The 25,559-nt window shown below is 38.5% G+C and overlaps 1 protein-coding gene across 3 annotated transcripts in view; it reads left to right on the forward strand.

Annotated features, from left to right (window-relative positions):
• The window catches only part of MYRIP (myosin VIIA and Rab interacting protein), a 186,378-nt gene that overhangs the window by 3,282 nt on the left and 157,537 nt on the right, over window positions 1-25,559 (forward strand). For all 3 annotated transcript variants that reach the window (XM_060781754.2, XM_060781756.2, XM_060781755.2), the window contains exon 2: window positions 22,953-23,106. In XM_060781754.2, coding sequence (XP_060637737.2) covers window positions 22,997-23,106 — 110 coding nt within the window. In that variant the 5' untranslated portion in view covers window positions 22,953-22,996. The remainder of the gene's footprint in view (window positions 1-22,952; window positions 23,107-25,559) is intronic.

Raw genomic sequence — 25,559 nt, forward strand, 5'->3', positions numbered from 1 at the left:
TCACTGCGCCACCAGGGGCTCCTTCAGTTGGGTTGAGATGAAGGGACGCGATCACCTGAAAGGGCAGATGGGTGGGATGAAAGTTTTTATATGGGGTTGGAATTGCTTTAAAGTTCTGCAGCTGGATCGTATGAATGTTTGCAGTTGCTTTGAGGTTATTCTCTAGCAAGAGGAGCCCTACTAGTTCAATTACCCCATAGGTCAAGGAAGTGAGCCATTATTTCAAATTATATTTATGTTCAATGTGTTGCCAAATGCTTTCATAGCCAGAATCATTGGAGCCCTTCCACACAGCCCTGTATCCCAGAATATCAAGCCAGAAAATCCCACATTACCTGAGTGTGGACTCAGATAACCCATGGGTTGTCGAAGGGTTTCATGACCAGAATCACTGGGTTGTTGTGTGTTTTCCGGGCTGTGTGGCCATGTTCCAAAAGCATTATCTCCCAGCGTTTCACCCACATCCATGGCAGGCATCCTCAGAGGTTGTGAGGTTTGTTGGAAACTCAGCCAGTGAGGTTTCATTTCCAACAGGCTCCTCAGCCTCTGAGGATTCCTGCCATAGATGTGGGTGAAACATCAGGAGGGGATGCTTCTGGAACATGGCCATACAGCCGTGAAAACTCACAGCAACCCATATATTTATGTTGTTAGCATCTCTCCCCCCCCCACACACACATTTTTGCCTGTCTCCACACTCATATAGGGCTCCTTCTGCACAGTGATATAAAAATCCAGAACATCAAGGCAGATAATCCACAATATCTGCACTGGACTGGGTTATCCGAGTCCACACTAAGGGCCCTTCCACACAGCCCTATATCCCAGAATCTCAAGGCAGAAAATCCCACACTATCTGCTTTGAATTGGGTTATCTGAGGGTCCTTCTACACAGCCATATAACCCAGAATGTCAAGGCAGAATAACCCATAATATTTGCTTTGAACTGGAATATCAGAGTCCATACTGCCATATATCCCAGTTCAAAGCAGATTATGTGGGATTTTATTCAGCTGTGTGAAAGGGGCCTGAGGTGTCTAATTAGATTGGCCCCCTCCCTGTTCACATTTCGGAGGAAAGTGAAGACCACAACATCCCTGTATGTTGTTGTTTGGTGCTGTTTATTGATTTTGGCTAATTTCTGTTGTGTTTTATATGTTTTGTGTTGGGCTGTTGTTGCCTTGTACGCTGCCCAGATTCCCTTTAGGTAGAAGGAGCAGGAAATAAAGTTGTTGTTGTTGTTGTTGTTGTTGTTGTTGTTGTTATCCAGTTCAATGTGCATTGTATACAGCTGTGTGGAAGGAAATAAAATTATCTGCTTTGAACTGGATTATCAGGCAGTGTAGACTCAGGGCCTTTCCGCACAGCTATATAACCCAGAATATCAAGGCAGATAATCCACAATATCTGCTTTTGACTGGGTTATCTGAGTCCACACTGCCATATAATCCAGTTCAATGGGGATTTTATACAGCTGTGTGGAAGGGGCCTCAGATAATGTGGATTATCTGCCTTGATATTTTGGATTATATGATTATATAGTGTAGAAGGGCCCTAGGATGTGGGGCAGAGAGAGAAGGTCTGCAATCTGTGCAAAAAGAAATAATATTGTATTTTGTCAATTGTAAGATGACATTGATTGTAAGACGCACCTTAATTTCAGTACCACCACCAACCAAAAATATAAGACACACCTGCCATTCTGAGATGCACCCCATTTTTAGAGATGTTTATATATGGGGGAAAGTGTGTCTTAGAATGGAAGAAATGCTTGTGTGTTCAATGATGTGATGATTTTTTGTTTCATGCATTAAAAAGGTAGTTTTATGACACGTGGCAAAATTTACAATTCTACCACACTTAAGCTTCACCCTTTATAATTATGTAAAAAGCAGTCAGCTAAGTTCTGTTTTTCCATGTGTAAAAAGAAACCCTAATAAGTGTTAGGGGCTTGGAGTTGCTGTCTCTTCCTGATTTATTCACACTAATGTGTTAATCAGGCTTGAATTAACGGCCAGCTGCTAGAATAATTTGTCAGATTTATTAAAGCAACGTTATCTGAGCACAAACAATTCCGTGTATCATTTCTTCTTCCAAAGCAGACACTATTTTGCTTCATCCGGCGGGTGCTGGTAAATGTAGCGTAAGCACAATATGATGTCCCTGATACTGTGGCACTGCATTGCTAGTGTATACAGCAGCATTCTTCAAAAACACTGGAGGAGTATGTGTTTCTGTAACATTAGCTTAAGGACAGCACATTTTAATTATGGAAGAAAATACCATCTGGTAGAAGTTAACTTGTCTTAGGCAAATTAATTAAAGAGAATAGTGTCATTGTGCTGAGGTGTATTTTAAAAATTATAATAGGCAAACTTGAATACAAAATGAAGCAAAATGCTTTAAAATGCAGCTGGGCTCTTCAGTATATCCTAGGGAATAAAGCAGTGCCGAAGAGAATTGTATTGATGAATATGCTGTATATTAATTCAAAAACTCATTTATGGTTCCCTTTCTAAACCGGCAGTTGATTTTGCAGTGGAGTCACTCAGGGCCCTTCCACAGTCATATTATCCAGAATATCAAGGCAGAAAATCCCACAAAATCTGCTTTGAATTGGGTTATCTGAGTCCACACTGACATATATCCCAGTTCAAAGCAGAAAATGTGTGATTTTATTCAACTGTGTGAAAGGGACCTCAGATCCTTTGGTTTAAACACATATAAGCATAAAGGCTGTGATCCAGTAGCAATAGGCTTAAAAGGCTGCAGTTTCAGTGGGAGAGTTGTGAACCTAGCAAATTCTCATTGAAATAATAGTGACTTCATTGTTGTTGTGTGCCCTGAAGTCTTTTCTGACTTATGGCGACCCTAAGACAGACCTGTCACGGGGTTTTCTTAACAAGATTCATTCAGAGGGGGGTTTTGCCCTTTCCATTTTCTGAGGCTGAGAGAGCATGACTTGCCCAAGGTCACCAGATGAGTTTCTCTGACTGAGAAGGGATTCAGTCCCTGGTCTCCAGGGTCGTAATCCAGTGCTCAAACCACTGCACCAAGCTGGCTCCTAGTAGTGACTTAAACATGGTTAATTAAGTGAGGTGGCATCTTCTGAACAGGGGCACTGACAGCAAAACCTTCTCCTATGTTATTCAAAACACACACACACACAGCTACACTTAAAAATGTACCTGTTATGACTTACACACAAATTCAGCTTAAGAACAGACCTGGAGAACATAACTTGGGGACTGCCTGTAGTTCATTGGCCTAGAGGCTGCACAAAATGTGGAAATCTAACTATACTGGTGCAATATAAGATATGCCAGTGGACTGTCTCAGTTACAGCAGAGAAAAGACTGCCAGTGATGATATGTCATAACTATGGATAAAACAAGTTGTAGGCAAGATGTTTGTAAGAAGACCCCATCATGCTCACACTCCTCACTGATGGTACAGCCATTTTTACAATAGATCCATAGATGATACAACTTCCCTTCGGTTGGATTTAGTAGTAAAGTGAAAATGTAAAAATGATCTTTCTTGCATCGATTACAGCACCACTTGCATTGTCGGGTGAGATGAGAGGTCATCAAAGAAGGAACATCTTCATTAATTGAACTCACTTTTCCTTAAAATTATAGTAATTCATGTCTTAAATAGGTTGCAAGGCTACCTGGACTGTTTAACCTGACAAAATATCAATTTTTCAAAGATTTTCCCCCTTTTCAACCTCATCTCTTCTGCTTCTATTTGGTGTTAGTCTGTGTGATGACCAGAAGGTCTTAGCATAAAATTAGCCCACGGAAACACCACAATTGTCCACCCATGGCTTAAAATCATACACTAAAGCAATACATATAAATTAACACCATGAATCATATTCTGTTAAATAAAACAAACACACAATCGATTACATGACGTTTCATAACTCTCTTCTCTGAAGTCTATTGGTTCTTGGTGTGTATTTTATTTGCTATCAAGACAAAAATGTTGAAGCCCATGTGCAATCCACAGCCACCAATATCACACATTTGCTCTCATAAGAGGATGATCTTTGTGATGAAGTACAATGAGGAAAGGGTATTTAGTACTGTAAGGCTCCATTTTGCACCAATAGTCCATCTTCAGAAAAATTCTAGAGTTTTCTGCCTAGGTTTCTCTGTCTAGAGCCCTAACACAGAGATGAGAAACTTTGGCCCTCCAAATATATTTGATTTCATAGTCCAACAATCCTAGCAGTCAGCATGGCCAATGGTGAGAAATTCTAGGAATTTCAATTCAAAACATCTGAAGAACCAAAGATTCCTCACCCTTAGCCTGTCATGAAATTTCTTTTGGAGTCCAGACATAAACTCTCTACAGTAACCTCTACTTAATAAAAACGAGGGTACTAATATTATGGCCCTATGCATATAAGCAATGAAAGGAAAATACTTGCTGCCAAGGGTGACAACTATAAATGTCTCCTCTGCCCCACATTCCATTTGCTATATATAAAATCTGGATCTTGTGTGAGCTACATCACTGACAGGGACCCTAGAATAATTTTTAGGAGTGATGTGCGGGCTCAAGATTGGATTCTTGCAAGTCGATTGTGCAACAGTGAAAACATGCAATGCATTGCATTAAAATTATATTTTACAATAAAAATAATAATATACAAAAAAGCATTTAACAATCTGTTTCTCATAACAATGATGAATCATGAATGAAATGTTATAGAAGTTCAAGCATAAAAGCAATATATCAAGCAAAGGGGAAGACTGTGTTCTCTGCCATGAGAATGATGGAATGGGAGTGGAATCCTGTTCAGTAATACAAACATCCCTTCCTCTCCAGAAAACTACTTAAGGTGTATTTGCATGTGCTGGATTGGGGGAAAAATTCAGAAGAAAATACAAAACATCTATACCTAACAAGCTTGTGGTTTAGAGAATTATGATGCAAGACCTGAAGCTAGAAATGGAGAGTATCCTTATGTCCCTTAATTATTTACAATGCTGACAACCAAAATTGACTGTGAAGAGGACAAAAGAAATATATCCAAACTACAGGAATGGGCATTAAAATGGCAAATGGAAACTTGTGTAAACCACTGTGAAGTGATACTGCCTACAACTTTCAGTTTGCTGGCCATAATTGACCAAGAAACTGATTTCGATGCTGTAGTAGATAGCTTGATGAAAATGTTGAGCTAGTGTATAGCTATTGGAAAAAGGGGGATACAGGTGGAAAGTGATCAAAAATAAAATGTCCAATAGTAGACTGTCTGCATTCAAATCCATGATATGACCACAAGTGTAGTAGAGAGGTTGATCAAAATGTTGAGCCAGTTCTGGTTAGCATAACTAAAAGGGATTTTGTTTTTAGTAGAGCTGGAAGGGAGCAGGAAAGGGCAACTCACTAATGAATATAGGTTGTGATGTTAGAGGCAGTTTAGCTTAGGAAAGAGAAGTAATTAAGGAGAAATGTAATAGAGATTCATAAAATTATACACTTTTCATAAAACTAAAATGTAGGGTTATCTACTGAACACGAATGGTAGATTTATGTATAAGCAATTACCATATTTTTTTCATACAGCACATCAGTAGCCTCAAAATGCAGTGATATCTGCTACTTTGGGCAGCTTTAAAAAGGAATTAGATCATTTAAGGGCTGTTATTGCCATTAGTGACTACTAGGGAAGCTAGATTGTGTTTCCTTTATAAAAATGTAATATGCTTCTAGGTATCAGTTGGGGAATGCAAGACTGAGAGTGCAGTTGCAGTCATAGTCCTTAAGATATACTTTCTATAGCAACATTTTGGCTGCTATGTGAATGGAATTTTGGATCAGATAGGTCTGATTTGGCAATGCTTCTTTGTGTTTTTCAGTCAATCAAAAGATTTAAGTAGCTAAAAAAAGTTGGCAAGAGTGGGTGGTTCATGAGGAAATTTCAAAACTACATCAGACCGTGAGGGGAAAAAATTCAAGATCATAGTTCTGAAAGAATAGTGGCCACTTCCTGGTCTAGCAAATAACAACAAAAGATGGAGTTTATTATTTATTTATTGCTCTGGGAGAAGTCCATCTCCTAACAACAACAACAACAACACAAAAAATTGTAAGTGGACAAAAAAGGGAAGACTGCACTGCGAAAGTTGGGTTCCATCTTCGTATGAAACCTGTACACAATATAAATGTTGTCTACAATCCTTTTGAATCTTTGTCATGGTTAGGACTTGACAAATACTGTTTTTATCATGATGTGCTGTCATCATGATAAAGCAAGGAGCCCCTTGCCATTGGGGCATTGTGTAATGGGCTAAACCCTGGTGCCAGCAGGACTACTGACCGAAAGGTCAATTGTTTGAATCCAGGGAGTGGGGGTGAGCTCCTGCCTGTCAGCTCCAACTACTTATGCGGGGACATGAGAGAAGCCTCCAACAGGATTGTAAAACATCCAGGCATCCCCTGGGCAATGTCTATGCAGAAGACCAAATCTCTCACACCAGAAGCAACTTGCAGTTTCTCAAGTTACTCCTGACATGAAAAAACCAAAATGCAACAGCAACATAAGATTTAAAAATATATATACTTAATGTATTATTATAAAGATACTGTATTCATATCTCTATGGGTTCCGTGCTCTCTCCATCATCACCAGGAAGTGAAAAGTTGTGGTGTAAGCACTGACTGAGCACTTACATAGGGTTACTCTTGCACAAACTCTATATCAATGTTAAGTCTCTTTGAATGCGCTTGGTTGTGATTTTCTTTCCTTATTCTTTTTTCTCCTATATATACCTCTCTTTGCTATCTACATGCCATTTTCAAAATATGTTTTATGTATGTTTGGAAAGGCGTATTATTAACAGCAGTGACTAGTATGCTCATGTATGTATGTGCGTATGATTGCAATTTCTAATGCCCCTGCTTCAGCGCCTGTACTCTGGCAGACTCATGATGGATCGTTTTGCAACCAGTGATGGATTAAATAATGTGAGATTGGTGCAATTGGGGCATTGCACCTAATACCTTGCTGTCTGTAGAAATGTTTGCCAGGGTGCTTTGTTTCTGTAACAGGGACTAGCTGGAAATACTACATATTTGTCTTTCCCTTTAAAATGGCTTCTATCCCCATGTACATCCAAATAAAGTTTTTGCCATAAATGTTGTTTCTTTCCTACTACCCTCACCCCACATCTGAGTAGGTTCTAATTTCCTCTGACAGCAAGGTGGGAATCTTGGGAGCAGAGCAGTTGCATGATCTTGGATATTTTGCATCACCCTGGTTTTCTGCTTTGTGAAAGAAGAAGACCTATAAGGATGCAAAGATGGAATTGATGTCATAGTTTAACAATTCCTGACAATAAAAACAGAATTCACAATCCAACAAATGAAGAGATCTTGAGGCTTCAAATGCTAAGCCTCAGAAAAATAGCCAAGTTTTTATTTGTTCTAAAAGGAAGCCATTAACAATGCAACAATTCCTTTAAAGGGAGAGCATCCCACAACTGTGGAGCCCCTGGTGGTGCAGTGGGTTAAAGTACTGAGCTGCTGAACTTGCTGACCGAAAGGTTGGCGATTCAAATCTGGGGAGCGGGGTGAGCTACTGCTGTTAGTCCCAGCTTCTGCCAACCAAGCAGTTCGAAAAAATGCAAATGTGAGTAGATCAGCAGGTAAAGCTCCGGTGCTCCATACAGTCATCTTAGCCACATGACCTTGGAGGCATCTGTGGACAACGCCAGTTCTTTGACTTAGAAATGGAGATGAGCACAATCCCCCAAAGTTGAACACAACTAGACTTAAGGTCAAGGGGAAACGTTTACCTTTATTTATCCCACAACCAGGGTGTCGTTGCTTAGAAAGTTTTCTCCCATATATCCATATAGCGTAATGCTTTCCCCAGAATTTCTACTATGCTAAATAGTGCTGATTTCCAGTTGAATATGTGAAGAATTGAAACTAAGATAGAATAAAGCTTCATTTTATGTGTGGTAGTCTCTGAGATTCTGCAGCAAAGGTCTTTATAACAGTGATGGACAGAATGTTGGAAATGCTTTTTAAATGTATTAGGCTGTCATTCTCAGAGCAGCGGTTTCCATTTTATGCTGGATAGCTTGCTAAATCTGTTTGCTAAAATTTGGAGTATGGAGAATAAAGAAACAGAAGCACTTCATCTACCCTTTGTGTGTGCTTTTCTCTTCCTCATGGTCCAGTAACACACAAATGGGTATTGATGTGAATTTGGCGATAATGTTGAAAGCCCTGATTTGTTACAATAGATGTAAGGAAAACAGTTTCCAGATCCTGATGAGGTATGAGTAAATCAGGATGTTTTAAGGGAATTGTTTTCTTTATGAAAGGGAAAAAAGGAAAAAAAAAAGATAGCATGTTTAGTAAACTGGGCCAAAAGTATCTAACAAGGTTAGTAATACACGTTAACTCCTTGGACTCCTTATTAGCATCACAGCCAAACATTCACAGTTGTTTAGTGGTGTGAAAGAGTTAATGTGTATCACTGACCTTGTTGGATACCTTTTGCATTTGCTTTGCAGTTTACTGCTGGGAAAAAATTATGAAGGCTGAGAACTAACAGGCTGAAAAAACAGCCAGGTTGCACAGTTCTCATTGCTGTCTCAGGGAATTGGGGTGGGTAGGTTATGCTTGTAAAGCTTGATTTGCTTCTGCACCAGGTAACATTTGGGAATCTATCATCAATTTGCCTTACCTGGGATGGAACACACCCCAAACCAAATGCCTTGAATGTCCAGTGATTGGGATTTGATTTGATGACCAACCAGAGGGAAATGTCTGGATAGAATTCTTATGGTGGCCCAATTTTGGTGTTGGCTGTGAGGAGTATTGGACTCCTTCAGCCAAAGGGATGGAATATTTCTTGGAATATTTCTCTCCTGTGTATCATCACCTGCATTTTTGCCACCAACATAACTTATGCTATAGTAGCAATAATTCATGTCAGTAATTGACACTCAAACAATTCTCAAGTGAAATAAGGTTTTCCTGGTGTTAGGTGGGCGGTTGAAGTTAAAGATGGAAGATAAGATTTAAAGAAATTATTTGCTTGGACAAACAAATAAGTCTGCGTAGTATGTCATGACCCTTTTAACTTATTCATTTATCCAGATGGTATGTGAATAAATAAAATTTCTTAGTAACAGCTGTTAATGTATCTTTCAGGGAGAGTCAGACTTCACTGAAAGGGCTCTTTGTGAGGGAGAGTTCTGTCTCATTCAAAAAGAAGCTGAACAGCTGGGCACAAAAGGGATTTCTTTGAGGAATTCTCAAACGTTTTCAGCTGCGGAGCCCTTCTTGAAACAATTTTTTTTGGTGGTGCTTGAAGAAATCTTTATATCAGGCATGGACAAACTTTTTGATGCATTGTGTTTTAAAATTTGGAATATGGGTTGGGCCAGTGGCAGATGGATGGAGAGTGTTTGTGTGAACTAATATATTAAAAAAGAAACAAATGCCTATGCACACTGCACATATCTCATTTGTGGTGCAAAGAAAGGAAAGAAAGAAAAATACAATATTTTAAATGAAGAACCATTTTAACCAACATAAACTTAACAGTATTTCAGTGGAAGACTCCAGGTGCCATCCAGTCCAACCTCCTTCAGCCACGCAGGAAAAGCACAATCAAAGCAGTCCCAAGCAGATGGCCATATAGCCTTTGTAATAATAATAATAATAATAATAATAATAATAATAATAATAGGAACAATCTCAGGGCCATCCAGTCCAACCCCCTTCTGCCACACAGGAAAAGCACAATCAAAGCAGTCCCAAACAGATGGCCACCCAGCCTTTGTAATAATAATAATAATAATAATAATAATAGGACCAATCCCGGCATCCATCCAGTTCAACTCCCTTCTGCCAGGCAGAAAAAGCACAATCAAAGCTTCCCTAGAATGGTGGGAAGAAAATACGGTTTTGGAAGTGATGAAGGCAGGGGAGGGAAGGTGCAGGATAGGGGAGGGAAAGCTTGGAGGAGGAGGGAACTGCAAAGCCCAAAGAGCTCAGTGGAGCACACTTTGAGAACCGCTGAATTAGATAGTTCTCAGTATTTTGAAATTTTAGGAAATAGAATTTTCCTTAAGAGAGGGATATTCTTAATAATATATTCTACAGATATTCCATTTTTTCTTTTAGTCTAATTTGACTTCTTACTGCAGTTGCATTTTTATCTCTGTTTCTGAAATAAGTAATCAGTTCTGGCTTCCAGTTAGAGTAGAAAAGATTTAGTAATATAAGCCAATGTTGTGACTTTGTTATTCAGTACTTTTTCTCTTTTGTTGTATGGAAGTATTTGGTTTTTCAGTTGATTTTATTCAAATGATATTCACTTCTCTAAAATTATTTGAAAAGCTTCCATAGACAAGGAAAAATAAATATAGGTTTAGGAGTTTAAACTTTAGTTCCAGCCTCTGACTGTTCATGGCACCTGTTCTTTTTGGTGATTCATAAGAGCTTTTCATTATTATATCATGGCATGCTTTCATTTTTAACAGGCAGTGTTTCCATTTTGTTTGAGGGTGTTCCCTTAACTATGTAGAGGACTGAAATATTCATTCTTTAGAAATGTATTATAGTCTGAAAGTGACATCCGGGCCATTTATAATGGAGCTAGTTTATCAGCTTGTTATACCAATATAATTCTACAGGCATTCTGACATTGGGGTTTTTTTTAATGCGTACTTGATCTAAAAATGTGAGTGATTATGCAGAAAGTCCTTCACTAGTATGTATGAAACAGTCACCCTTATGGAGAAAACATTTTGCACTTTTTGAAATCATAGCATACTCTTTTAAATATGACTTTTGGCAATCTGCTGATATTAACAGAACTGTACTAATCAATATGGCTTTACAAATATAGCACATTTTCAGTCTTACCCTTTCTTGCTATTTTATAAGTAATATTTGCAAATAATTACTGTTTAACCACATTAGTTTTACCAATATAGTATATTCATTCTCATTCTCATTCTCTCTCTCTCTCTTTCTGTGTGTGTGTGTGTGTGTGTGTGTGTGTATATATATATATATATATATATAGGCGCTCCATGCAGTCATGCCGGCCACATGACCTTGGAGGTGTCTACGGACAACGCTGGCTCTTCAGGCTTAGAAATGGAGATGAGCACCACACCCCAGAGTCAGACATGACTGGACTTAATGTCAGGGGACTACCTTTACCTTTTATATATATATATATACACACACTGTATTTACAATTTCAGTTTCTATGTGTGTATATATATATATATATATATATATATAAACTGAAATTGTAAATATAATTTTGGACACCCCATACATTTATTCATTTCCTGTGCCAAGACTCAAGAGTGCAAGAAGTCATTCTGTACTATCAAGGCGTTGGTCAGATATTGAATGAAGAATCAGAATTTATAGAAGTGTGACAGAAAAAGATATGATTTCCTTGGGGTTTTTTCCTTAAGTTTTATACCTAACATTCACTAGACTTGGAGTGTGGTTATACTTTTGAAACTGTTATTAGCACCATGTGTATCAGCTTATTTCCTGTGGAGAAGAGATACATACATAAATGTCACAGTAGTATTAGTATGTATGTTTATTTTTGCTTTTGGAATTGGATCACCAGAATAAAATAGAAAATAGATGGTATACAGTACTGGGAAGGTATAAAGGATGATAAATTACTGGGGGAAATCCAACAGTACAATATTCTGTTTTATAATTAGCTTGAGTTCCAACTGCTTTTGAGCATACTTGTGTGAACTTTATGGGTGTTTTAACTCAATTATTACAATTCCAAATAGATGTTGGATCAGGTATGGGCAAACCCAGACACAGGGGCTGGATTTCTCAGGCCTTTCGCTCTCTCACCATCTTATCCTTCCTTCCCTCCCTCCCACCTTCCTACCTTTTCACCCTTTCACCCTTCTTTCCCTCTTTCCTCCCATCTCCCCCCTCTCTCTTTTTCCGCCCTTCCCTTTTGTCTTTCCTTACTTTTCTCTTTTCTCCCTCCCATCTTTCCCTCCCTCCCTCCCTCCCTCCCTCCCCTCCCCTCCCCTCCCCTCCCCTCCCCTCCCCTCCCCTCCCCTCCCCTCCCCTCCCCTCCCCTCCCCTCCCTTCCCTTCCCTTCCCTTCCCTTCCCTTCCATCCTTCCTTCTATCTTTCTCTTCCTCCCTTTCTTTTTCTTTCCTCCTTTCTTCCTGGGGGATGTTTAGCTGGAAGAAAAGGAGGTAAGGAGGAAACATCAGAACTATGTTTCAGAATTTGAAAGTGTGTCTCATTGAGGAGGAGGGGAAAAAACTGATTCTGTTGCTCTAGAGACCAGGGCACAAGGCAGCAATGGGTTCAAATGGATGGAAAAGAGGTTCAATTGAAAAGATTAGGAAGAACTTCCTGAGAGTAAGAGCTGTTGGAGAGTTGCATAGGCTGCTTTGGAGTGTGGTGGAGTCTCCTTCTCTGGAGCCTTTTCTGCAGAGGCTGCCTATTGGAAGTGCTTTGATTGTGCCTTCCTGCATGGTAGGGGCTGGACTGGACGGCCCTTGGGGGTCTCTTCCAGCACTAGAATTCTAGGATTATATATCAGGAGTAGACAATATGGAGTCTAATGGATACACTTTTTCTCTCCCGTCCACCATCTCATCCTGACCAAGGCAAAATCTTTTGGAATCCAAACATTTCCCTTCTTTCTTTCTTTCTTTCTTTCTTTCTTTCTTTCTTTCTTTCTTTCTTTCTGTCTCCTGTGATTTGCCTGTGATATTCAGTTGAAGAGTTTCCATTCAAGCCACTGTTTGATTGTTAGAATAGTGTTTCTTCATTTGGATTGTACTTTGAATAATAATAAAAACTCCCAGGAAAGGTAGGAGACTATAGAAACTGTGGTTTTAAATCGGGGGTAAGACAGACTGGGAACAATGTAGATTGGGTACTCAGCTGATTTTCAGGTCCCTAATTTAAATTGCTGTGGAATCATTTTGAGATGCATGCTGCTACCCTCTGGAGATCTGGGTGCCATATTTCATTACCAAATCACAACTAGAGTAGACCCACTGAATCACATGCTTAATGATAAGCCAACATTTATCCAAACTGCAGTGATTCAACAGGTATATTTTAGTTGGAACTAACAACAGGATTTAGGTTGGGTGATGAGCAGTAGAATTCACTGTTGTAATTTCGAAACTGTGCATTTCTGACTATTCTTAACCTGCATATTTAATATTGCAAAATAAAATAAAATAAAATAAAATCCACCCCCCCCCCCCCCCAATGATTAACATCTTCCATAAGAAGCCAAAACCAGGTAAGCATTATGTGCCTGGCATCTTTCACTGGATTAAGGAAGCAGGCCGCTCATAATGGTACAGGTGTCATTTAATTATCTTCTTGGATAGAGCAAGGAAATTTGTCACAGATATCCAAACAGTGGTGGCAACTACACATAATGAGCATATAAATGATTTGACAAATTCGAGTACCTGAAGGTCAATAATGCTTTGGCAGTCATTTAAAAAAAAAAACTAACAAAAGTCTAGTTTAGTGTAAACATGGATATGTGTGAAAGTACAGTACAATTTCTGTTTGTACAGGATAAATATGCATGGTTTCACACATATTCTCATTTGACAAAATATATCCTTTATAGGAATTGCATAGGTTTTCCAGGATTCTAAGCCCCTTTGGGGAGAGGGGGCAGAAAATAAACAAAGCTTTATTATTATTCCGTAGCATTCTACTTCCAGAAGGTGCCATAGCGTTATCCTAAATGACCTAGCCAATTCCCAATAAAAATGCATTTAGAAGCACCCTAGTGTCTTGCCACCTCTTTTTGCCTTATTTGTTCGTGTTATATCTGGCAAAGTCTTGACTTTTTACTGTTCTTCTGGACAGTTATCAAGTCTAGTTTTCTGAATAGTTAGCAAATCTCATTTTATCTTGTATTTTCTCCATTGGTCTTTGTGTAATATACATTGCTGAAGACCAAACCATGTCTAGGAAGGAGCTTATCTTCTTCCACCATTTCTTCTATGTCCCTTTCTGTGGAAGAAAGTAGATTCTAATGATTGGTGCTTTACCTTGTTAGATTGACAGTCTAATTTAATTTATTTCATTCTTAAATGTGATCGGCACCCTCAAGCTTGTATGTAAATTGTACGGAGAAATGAAGCTTTTCGTGTTTGCTCTTGGTTTTTTTTTCTTTGCTCACAAATCTTTTCCCTGATAGGATTGTTCCGCTGCTTGTCTGATGTTTTTCATGTCTCTTTTCCCTCCTTTCTCCTACATATTTTTGTGGTATTCAAAATATCTGCATTATCAAAAGATCAAGGATAGAATTTGTGGTTTATTTTTTGCATTCACAACTGTCTCTCTCTGAGTTTTGTTTTGTTTTAATGTTTATCATTTTCTTTTGTTGCATGGTTTTTGATGTATTGGTGATAAAAAAAATCAGACTCTGAGAAGGGAATGAGAAAATACAAAGGAAATAAAAGCATTTTTGTTTTGTTTTAGATGCTTAGGAGAGTTGTAGTTTAAATGAAATAATGTAATTAAGGATATAAAGAGACCCAGTGGTTGGTTTGTATTGTTAAAATGGTGAATACATAGATTTGAGAAAGTGAAAAGCTGTAACTCCACCCTTTCTCTTCACATATAATATCTAGATGATGAAGGAAATAAATACAGTCCTAATCACTTTCTGTATTAGAAAGTGATTAGCAATTTGATATAATAAGACAAACTACTCATGTATTACCATCTGGCTTTTGGGAAGCTCCTGGTGGGGCAATGGATTAAACGCTTGTGCCAGCTGAACTGCTGACTGAAAGGTCAGCAGTTCAAATCTGGGAGCGGAGTGAGCTCCCATCTGTCAGTTCCAGCTTCCCATGTGGGGACATGAGGATGGTGTGGTAGACCATCCAGGTGTCCCTTGGGCAATATCATTGCAGCCGACCAATTCTCTCATGCCAAAAGTGACTTGCAGTTTCTCAAGTTGCTCCTGACACACACACACACACACAAATTCTGGGTTTTATTCTTCTGAGATGGTTTCTAAACAAACTTCAGCTCTGATGCTGGAAAGGAATTTTCTAATGACATAGAATGCATCAATGCAATATTAGGCAATATGGCGTAATAAGGTAGCAAGATTTTGGATGACACAGAGTCTCATTCATCTTTCTTAGTTGTTTCAGGTTCCCCATCCTTTGTAGCATGGGAAAGAAACTGGTATAGATTTGGAATTACTCCAAATCCTAAAGTAGTAGCTCAGAAAATGAAACAGATTAAACAAAGTGTATAGAAGGAACTTAATCAACTTGGGATGCTGCTGGTGTTACTGTCTTGCCATGTGAACCAATAACGCACCAAGCCTAGAAACATCCTCTGTTTTCTCCTGTGGCTGGAAAAGGGAAGGAAATCAACAGCACAGAGCAAATAATAGTTGGCATAATTTACTGATATTATCACAGAGGTCCCCAAATAAAACTCCCAAGATGTCTAGGGTGCCATAGATAATAGCTTAAAAATACAATTCCATGCAAAGGCTCAAGTGCTGGTCTTGTCCTATAAAACCCTATACGGCACTGGCCCAGCGTACCTGTCCGAACGTATCTCCTTCTATGTCCCGCCTAAGAATTTAAGATCTTCTGGAGGGGCCCTGCTCTCGGCCCCACCCTTGTCACAGATGAGATTGACGGGAACGAGGGACAGGGCCTTCTCGGCGGTGGCCCCCCACCTGTGGAATTCAGTCCCTGGGGAAATGAGACCATCGTCATCCCTCCCCTCTTTCAGAAGAAAATTAAAAACATGGATATGGGACCAGACCTTTGGGTAATGTGGCAGACTGACAAGGACAATGACGACTAAAGCTTTGGAAACGGACTATGATAAGCAGAATGAATTTATTAATTACGGACTTGGCAAAACGATGGCCACCAGGTTGGCTTTTTATTGTATTAATGTAATGTTTTAACTGTTTATAATTATTGTTATTATGTATTTCATTGTGTTGAATTGTAGGCATCAAACGTATGCCGGTTGGAAGCTGCCCTGAGTCCCCCTTAGGGGGTTGAGAAGGGCGGGGTAGAAGTACCCAAATAAATAAATAAATAAATAATATGCTATTCTTTTAAGAGAAGTAATGGTTATGACTAAGATACTACTCCACCAGAACACTGGTGAATGGATTTGCACTATATGAAGTCTATGATATATTTTAATAAATATCTGTGTTAGTCATTTTGTATGCAATTCATCTCTAACTGTTTTTAATGATATATGTATAATTTCTACACATGCTAGTTTATTGTCTAACTGGTTTATTCCCCATTTTAATGTGAAAGTATTTCATTATAAGTTTACTGTTATTGTTGTGCATTATGTTGTATTATTCCTGATGTTGTTTGTTACTTTGTAAGGCATTGAATGTTGGCCTGTTTTGTGCTGTAAACCACCTGAGTCCCTTCTGGGAGAGAGGTGTGGTCTAGAAACAAATCATTATTATTATTATACCGACACAAAAACACAGTATGTCACAGCAAACGAGATATATATGCTGGATTTTGTATCACAAAATCACAAGCCGAACACTTCCCAACGTGATGTATTTTCGAATGATGTGCGCAGATCCAAGTAAGGTGGCCCTTTGTAGTTGACAGATCGTGATTTTGTCAATTTTTATGGTTTCCAAATGCCGGCTGAGATCTTTTGGCACGGCACACAGTGTGCCGATGACCACTGGGACCACCTGTACTAGTTTATGCCAGAGCCTTTGCAGTTCATTTTGAGGTCTTGATAACGGCTGAGTTTTTCCTGTTGTTTTTTGTCAATTCGGTTGTTGTTGTTGTTGTTGTTGTTATTATTATTATTATTATTATTATTATTATTATGTGAAAGTTAGTCTGGTGTTGGGGAATGTATTTGGCAATGTAAAATTTTCAGCTGAAGAAATTGAATAAAAGAAGAAAGTAAAAAAAAACACAACTTTTTGCATTAAGTAAGATCAAAACAAGATATTATTTGTTGCTTTCTCACTAAACAGTTCTTAGTGGAAACACTGCCTTATGTTGGTTAATGTGACCATATCAACAGACAAGTTTTCCATAATGTCACTGGAAAGTTAGATGTTGAATCTTTTTTTAATGTGATGTTTTTTCCTTGTTTCCTTATGTAACGATACTTTTCTAAACCTGCATTTCTAAAGAGAACAACTATTGTATTTTCTGTAAATTGTTTGGCTAGATTGTACTTGCATGATGATGAAAATGCATTCACAAAGTATCTTTTCAACTGTTCATGTGCGTGAGGGATGCCAAGAGGCATATCTCCTTTGGAGAGGGGACAGAACAAAGTGGCCTAAAGGTCTTATTTTGGGTTGGGAGAACAGAAATAGAATATAATTTTGTGACCTTGAATCCAGTCTTTTGGACTGTCTCTGGGCCCTGAAAAGGAGTAATGAAACTTTAGCAAGAAAAACAACCTCCCTGTTTGGTTAATTTTTCTGGAATTGTTCTGAAATTTATTGATTCTATGTTTATTTTGTATTTGGCTTGGCAGGTTGTGACTCAGCCTCAGCCTCAGCCTCACCACATTGGGGTTTCTGGTCTTTTTAATCAGTCTGGATGCATACTCAGAAAGCTTAACAGGCTCCTTCTGGCTAAATACAGAAACAGCCTGATTGAAAAAGAGCATTTGAGCAACACTGAGCAAGTGTTGATTATAGCAAGGTTGTTCTGTTCTACTCAGAAGACCCCAAGAAATCACCTGCTTCTTAATCTGCTTCTAGTAAACTTGCCACTGCATTCTGTAGATTCAAGGCAAAATTAATGCCTTGAAACTGTTTTGGCATCTTTGGATCAAAGTCTGCAGAAGTACAGACCTCCGTTGTTCTCTGGGAAAGCTGCAATTTACTTCTTTCTCTGGCAGATCATGATGTTGTAGGTGGAGTCTGATGTAAGTCATTCAAGTACAGCAGCAGTCCATAAAGTGATTATTTGGAGAGACTAAATTGCTGTCACTACATGGCAAGAGAAAATCAAGCCTTACCTGCAGCAGCTCTCAAAGGGTGGTGGTAGAGTCAAAGAGTGGAAGGTCTAAATCCCATTTTTAGTTCCAATTTAGAAACATTAAATTAGGAGCAAGAATTTTATGGCCCTTGAGAGGTTTCTGGATTGCAGCTAGTGCTAGCTAGGTAGTTATAGTGCAGTTAGGCATTTCTGTTCAAAAATATCTGGATTAAATGAACTTGATATGCAATAGGATTTTGATCTGTGAAAGCATTTGGCTGTCTGCATCCAACTGTAATGTTGTTGGTCTATACTTGTGTTGGGAGTTTCTGCCGTTATTATTTTCCTCCTTTTTTCTCCCTTTGGGATCTAAAGTCCCATCTCCCCCAGGGGTGAGAAGAACAGGGTACAAAGGTACTAAATAAATAAATAAACAAATAAACAAATAAATAAATAAAGTGGCTTATAATAGTTTCAATAACCATAGTGTAAATGTTGCAGCATGCAAAGTTATAAAAGCAATTAAGCAATCATAAAATTAAAACCAATTAAAATGGAAATTATTTAAAATATCAACAGACATCCAGCAAGGCATGCCTCCCCTAAAAAATCAGCTTTCTGAGTCCTGCTGGACTAAAGCAATTGGCTGCTTGTGGAAAGATTGTAAGGGAGGTACTAGTACAGGGTGAGGTAGCATAACTTCCTTTTTTCAAAACTTAATAAAATCCATTATATGAATCAGAATTTTTTATTTTATTTTTTATAATGTAGGCACATACCTAAAGTTTTGTTTTACATCGTTTTGAAGATCAAATTAGCTAGGTGATGTCCCACATTCTTCATTCTCCATACACCGATTTCTGGCGTTTGTCATGACTCTTGCCAGCATAGCAGGTGTTATGTTGGCAATTTATTCCTGGTTGTTGGTCTTCAAAGCTTGTAGGGTCCTTGGATGGTTCACATAAACACGGGATTTCCAAAAAAATCACAAGGGGCCAAATCTGGAGAGCGGGCCGGCCTCTCCAAATCTGCTTGAAAAGTAGGCCTCAATGGCAAAAGCACACTCCTCACTGTTCCAACGCATGATGGCGACTGAACTGTGTCAGGATAAAACTTTATACTCCCGCCTCTCGAACGAGACCACTAGCGCTCCACTACATCTTCAACCGACTGAATGGCGTGCATTTTTTAAAAGGAAGTTATACTGCCTCACCCTGTATAACTTTTCTGAGAAGGGAATTTAAAAGTTGAGGAACAGCTGCTGAGAAGGCCGTCTCCTGAGGTCCCATTAAATATATTGCTGAGGATGAGAAGGGCCTTCAGAGAAGATCTCAAAAAATGGACAGGTTTGTAAAATAACCTGGATGAGCTATATAATAAAATTGTGTGTCACCCACACACTGATCAAACCGGAACCCAGAACTCCACATAGCAGTTCCATCTTTATATGTACATCACCCCCACCATTTCATTTGCTAGGTATTGCTTTCCTGCCAGTTGTTTGAGTGCTTATTGCTATTTCAAATATGTGTCCCCTCCTTTACAGTGTGAATTTGGGAAGCTTATATTTGATAGCATTTTGACAATAATTTTTCTGAAGTGTGAATGTTTTCCATCTATTCCACTTCTACCTTGAATGCTTAGTGATAAGGATGGATAAATGTTGGCCTCAAGGTATGCCCCTTAGAACATTGCTTAGATCTATGAGGTTCACGTGGAATTTCTAGAGAGTATTTCCTGGGACAGCACTGGCTGGTGGCACTGAGTTATTGCTATAAAGCAGCCAGACTCCAATGTAGTGAGTAGCATCTAGTTGGCAGAGTGGGGGAAATAAAATGAAGAAGGTGTGAGTGGGTTCCAAGGTTCTTAGGGTGCCAGCCACAATGCGTTCCTCACTTCCAGTGCGTGTGGCAGCCAGAGATGACATCACTGACAGAATTGGCTCATTTCCATTGCTAGCTAAGATTCAGAAGAGAATGCAACTGTAGCCATTATGAAAAAGAAGCTGAAGAAAGAAAAGGGAGGCATGAAGGTGTGTTAGCAAAAGCAAGGCGAGAATGATGGAGAAAGCACAGAAGGGTATGGTGAGGACAGCACAGACAGAAAGGAAAGAGAAGTGTCTTTTCAGGGGCTCTCCCTTTCTACAGACATATGAAAAGTGAATAATAAGTAGATGTGGCCCCACAATCCTCCAGACCAGTTAGCAAGAACAGCTGCCTCTTCATCTACACAGAATATGGTCACTATCATGCTCTTTCTACCCCCTCCATGCATCTCCTCTGTTCCTCTTCTTTTTGCTATTAAGACTTTTTCCATTGCCATTAATACTTCCCTCTTTGCCAGGCAGTCTCAGGTTCTCAGACTTTGCAGAATACAAAACATAATCCTTCTATCTCTGTCTTTCATTGGCTTTCTCCCATCCAAATGCATCTATATAAAATGTTCTTCTACTTGATTCTTCTCCTCCAGCTATTCTTGGACTATTTGCTTGCAATTCACTTGACATTTTTGCCACTGATTAAAAGAGGCATCAGAATTTCTTCAACCTTTGGCTCTTTTGTACCCCTGCCTCTGTGTTCTCACTTTATGCAGGCAGTCACTGGTCAAAATTGAAAGAGATCTATGGTCATAATCACTTCAACATTCAGGTTGCACTCACTTTACTGTCTCATTGCCATTCGACATAGGTCCAGACATATTGATCCATGAACTTGATCTAACTATGAAGTCAAATGACACAGAATAATAATAGCTGGCAAGGCTGTTGACCTAGCTGGATTGAGTATTCCTGTTTTCTTTAGATAAGAAGTTGTGTTATATATATTTATTGCATTTGTGTGCTGCCTATCTCCCAGAGTGAGACCCAAAGTGGTTCCCCAAAACAATATTTTTTTAAAAAAAAACACAGTATGATTTAAAGCAATTAAAACCACATAAAAATGTATAAAACAAATACAAGATTTAAGTGATTGATAAGATAGCCCCATTAAAACAGTCTTTTGTATGTCATATCTTTGTATGAAAAATACAGTGGATCTTCTTTAGAAGTTACCTTAGAACATAGAAGACCTAACTGAACCCATGGTGTTTCTTTCCATCAGCTACACAATACCCATTAACATGTGGAAAAGAAAATTGGATATTGTGAATCAGAAAATATGGTATAATTATTGTTGACAATCTGATGAATATATGGCGTAATTATTTTTGCCAACCTTGGATGAAGGTTTAGAGAGTGTTCTTATCAAGTTTGCAGATGACACCACATTGGAATAGTTAATATTCCAGAAGACAGGCTCAAAATTCAAAATGACCGTAGCAGATGAGAGAACTGGGCTGAAAATAACAAAATGAATTTCAACAAGGAGAAATGTAGGATACTATACTTAGGCAGAAAAAAATGAAATGCACAGATACATAATGGGTGATACCCAGGCATGTAGCCGGGGGTGGGGGTGGGGTTAGGGGTTCAACCCCCCCCCCCCAAATTTTCAGGTTAAAAAAACTGGTTTACTCATTAATTTTAACTGGTTAACCAAATCCCCATGCTAAGTCTATGAGACGCAAAAAATTAAGAGTTCCTCCATAACTGCAAGCACTATCTCAAGCAAATATTGACAATTTATCCACACTGTCATTACTTGCAGCAATAGCCGATGTAGTGAAGCAACCGGGTGGGGGGGTGGGGTGTTGAATGCTCTCATTAAGGAGGCCAGACTTGGTGGAGGTGGTTGACAGGGGCGGAGCTGCAGGCTATTAAAGGCTGCTCTGCCCCCTGCTGTGCTCTTTGCTTCAGCGTGAGCTAGAAGGCAGGTTTCAACCCGAGTGATACCTGGCTCAACAACAGTCAATGTGAAAAAGATCTTGGAGTCTTAGTAAACAGCAAATTGAACATGGGCCAACAATGTGAAGCAGCAGCAGTCATGGTGCCCCTATATTCTGCTTTGGTCAGACGTCACCTGGAATCCTGGGTCCAATTCTGGACACCACAATTAAAGAGAGATATTGACAAGGTGGAACAGCTGTAGATCAGTATTTTTGTGAATATGAGGAACATCTTAAAGAGTCGGGTCTGTTTAGCCTGCAGAAGGAAAGATTGAGAGGAGACATGTTAGCCATGTTTAAATATTTGAAAGGATGTAATAAGGAAGAGGGGGCAAGCTTATTTTCTGCTAGGATTTGGAACATTGGGTTCAAATTCCAAGAGATTTCATCTGAACACCAATAAGAACTTCCTGACTGCAGGAGCTGTTCAATATGGAACATTCTGCCTCGGATTGTGGTGGAAACTCCTTTGGAGATTTTTAAACAGAGGCTGGATGGCCATCTGTCGGGGGGGGGGGGGGATACTTTGATTGTACTTTTCCTGCATGGCAGGGGATTGGACTGGACGGCTCATGTGGTCTCTACCAACTATGATTCTGTGATGTTACCTTGGAAGACTGTACCTCATTTCAGCTCCTTTTCTATATCTTTATTACAACCATGATGGAAATCTGTATGCCATTGCTTTGCTCTCTTTTTATCAGGCAGCTTATTAATGGATGATTTTCAGAATAAAAGGAAACAACACTACTCATACTACTTACTGTTGAGCTGTCCCAGTTATACTGACAGAGTTGAGTAATTAGGGACAGAGCTGGGTTTCATTTGTTGTCCTTCTAATACCATGTATTAGATCTGTGGAATCCAAAATTAGAAAAATCTTAGGTGATTTTAAGACTAAAGCATTGCATGTTGTCTGATTCTAAGTCTAAAATGAACATTGATCCTAAATTCAGGACACTGCCCTGTCGATGATACAAGTTTGTTGTTTTGGCTCTCTAACTGTACAGAGAATCACTTTAGTTTAAAAGTGTTTTATGCTCAGAAGCCTGCTGAGATCCTGCAGTATTTTTAGTTTTACTTTTATGACCTTGTTCCCTCCTGTGGTTTTAGGTTCTTCAGCTAATTGATTGCACCGAGGATAGAACTGCTTAATCATGGGGAGGAAGCTGGACTTATCTGGCTTGACAGAAGATGAAGCTGAACATGTCCTTCAGGTAGTCCAACGGGATTTCACCCTCCGCAAAAAGGAAGAAGATAGACTGAGGTAAGAACTGTGGTATATATAAAAATGTAGGTAGCAAACTCTGCAATATGCATTCTGTATCATCATACTCCATATTCCATCATACTCCATAGTCTGAAAACACATTGGATGATCTAAGCACAAGTTGCATTATGAGCTTTGATAGTTACAATACAGGCAGTCCCTGAGTTACAAACATACAACTTACAACTTACAAACAACTCATAGTTAAGAACAATTTACTTCTAAAAAAATTATCATGGTGAGAAAGTTTCTCCACTGAAGCTTTATCACCAATTCTTGTTTCCACCATGTCAAACTTTTCAAAATCCATCGCAGGGTCAGAAAGTGAGGGGAAATCTTCTGAATAAGGGCACAAACAGCAAAACAAACACCACAGGATGTAAACCCTCCCTTATGGTACTGACTTAAAATGCACTTTAAAATGTACCTGTTCCAATTTACACACAAATTCAACTTAGAAACAAACCAACAGAACTTATCTTGTTCATAACTTGGGGACTGCCTATATTCCCATTTTTTAATGTTTTCAGAAATCAAAATTTTGACTATAGATGCAATTAAAACAATAAAATATTGATATTGTTTATTTTTGTTTTTTACATGTAGCACATGAAATAATAACACAAGCTACAGAAGATACTAACAAGCACTAGACTTCTCCCACTCCTTTTTTCAGTGCTTCTTTTGTTAAATGAAATGAATTGGGGACATAGGAAGGTATCTTATATTGAGTCAGAACATTGTTTTATTTAACCCAGTACTGTTGACACTGACTGACAAGAGCTCTGCAAGGTTTCAGGCAGGATGTTTTTCCAGCTTTCCCTGGAGATGCCAGGGATTAATTCTGGGATCTTTTGTATGTGAAGGATGAGTCCTGCCACTGATTTATTGACTTCTTTTTGTAGATACAAACATATTCTTCATTTTTTCTGCAGGGCCTATGAATTTCTTTTGTGGTAATACTAGTTTAGAAAACATGGGTTCACAGATTAAAAGAGATAAGTTGCTGGATTTCACTAAGCTTTCCTAAGTGGCATTTACATTCCTTTCTTTGTCTATCGTATCATGTCAATAGGCACTGAATTAGTAGAGGACTCTCATGTTTGCAGCCCAGATTGTAACATTCTGACTTAAAAGTATTATCATGCAATCTTTGTAAAAGGTGTATGTGAACAAATGCCATATTATTTCAATATGCCATAGCAGCCTTAGCTCATTGGGTAGAGTTTTTTACATTCATACTTATTTGTATGTACCAATGTAGGTCAGAAATATGGCTGTTTTGAAACATTATGACATAATTGGATCCCCTTCAGATTTCATTATTGTTATCTTTCAAAGAACTGTATAAATGCTTATTCCTTGCAAATACAATATATTTTGTAGTATGTGTATTTTTCTCTTTTTAAAAAACTCTGACTCTGTTACAAAATACTATAGTAGAACAGGATGTCCAGAATTGTTGTTAAAAGGAACTGATGGAATAATAGATTGATTTCACAAAATGCTTTTAACTTATTTTAACTTAACGATTTATCTATTGTTTTAAACTGTTATTATATTGTTGTTTGCTTGTTTGTGTGGCATCGAATTGTTGCCGAGTGTACGCTGTCCTGAGTCCTCCTTCTGTGGTTCAGAACAACGGGATAGAAATACTAGAAATAAATAAATAAATAAATAAATAAAATTTCAAATTCCGGTGATGCTGCAATGTGAATTTGGGTGGATCAGCTGTGATCTAAGAATGGCATCAGCAAGTTGTTCTGACAAATACAGAACTGTTTATGAATCTGTTTATTTCATTTTTTTTAAAATCCAGGCAGTTTTTCATTTGGGAAAATGTTATGCATTTGTTCAGTAATAACAGTGAATGTTTATCAAGTTTTCTGCCCTTACAAAGACTATAGATTTGCCATGGTCGGTTTTTTTTTAATTAAGCAAGATATTTGTTTCTTACATGTGAAATGTAAGTGTTTGCATCTTTTTTTTTTGAATTTGATAAATTATCTATAAATAATTTGAAAGTAGGAGGATCAGAAGGAATTGCATAAAATTCATAATTTGACTTTCTGCCTCCATCAAAGCATATTAAGCTTTACTTGAGTCACACAGGGAATTTGTGGGCTGTGTGGTGCTGTGGATTTTTTTTTCCATTTTGAGTGGAAGGAGAATTGAAGGATGTCCAGAAAGTATATGGAGTCTGATCCACTAATGATCCATTTTTAAAAATTTCAATGTGATGACTGTTTATTGATATACACTGGTAATCAGTATATTCAAAAATAAGAAGTTCTAATATGCTCCTCAGACAATGAAAGGAGAGACCGTTGTGTGTATATCTGGTGTCTAAGACTGCATCTGCAGTGAAGATTTAGTGCAGTTTGATGCCACATTAAGTGCCGTGGGTCAGTGCTATGGAATCCCTGGACTTATAGTTTGGTGAGGTGACA

Source organism: Anolis sagrei, chromosome 6 (assembly GCF_037176765.1).
Source record: "Anolis sagrei isolate rAnoSag1 chromosome 6, rAnoSag1.mat, whole genome shotgun sequence".
Classification (NCBI taxonomy): domain Eukaryota; kingdom Metazoa; phylum Chordata; class Lepidosauria; order Squamata; family Dactyloidae; genus Anolis; species Anolis sagrei.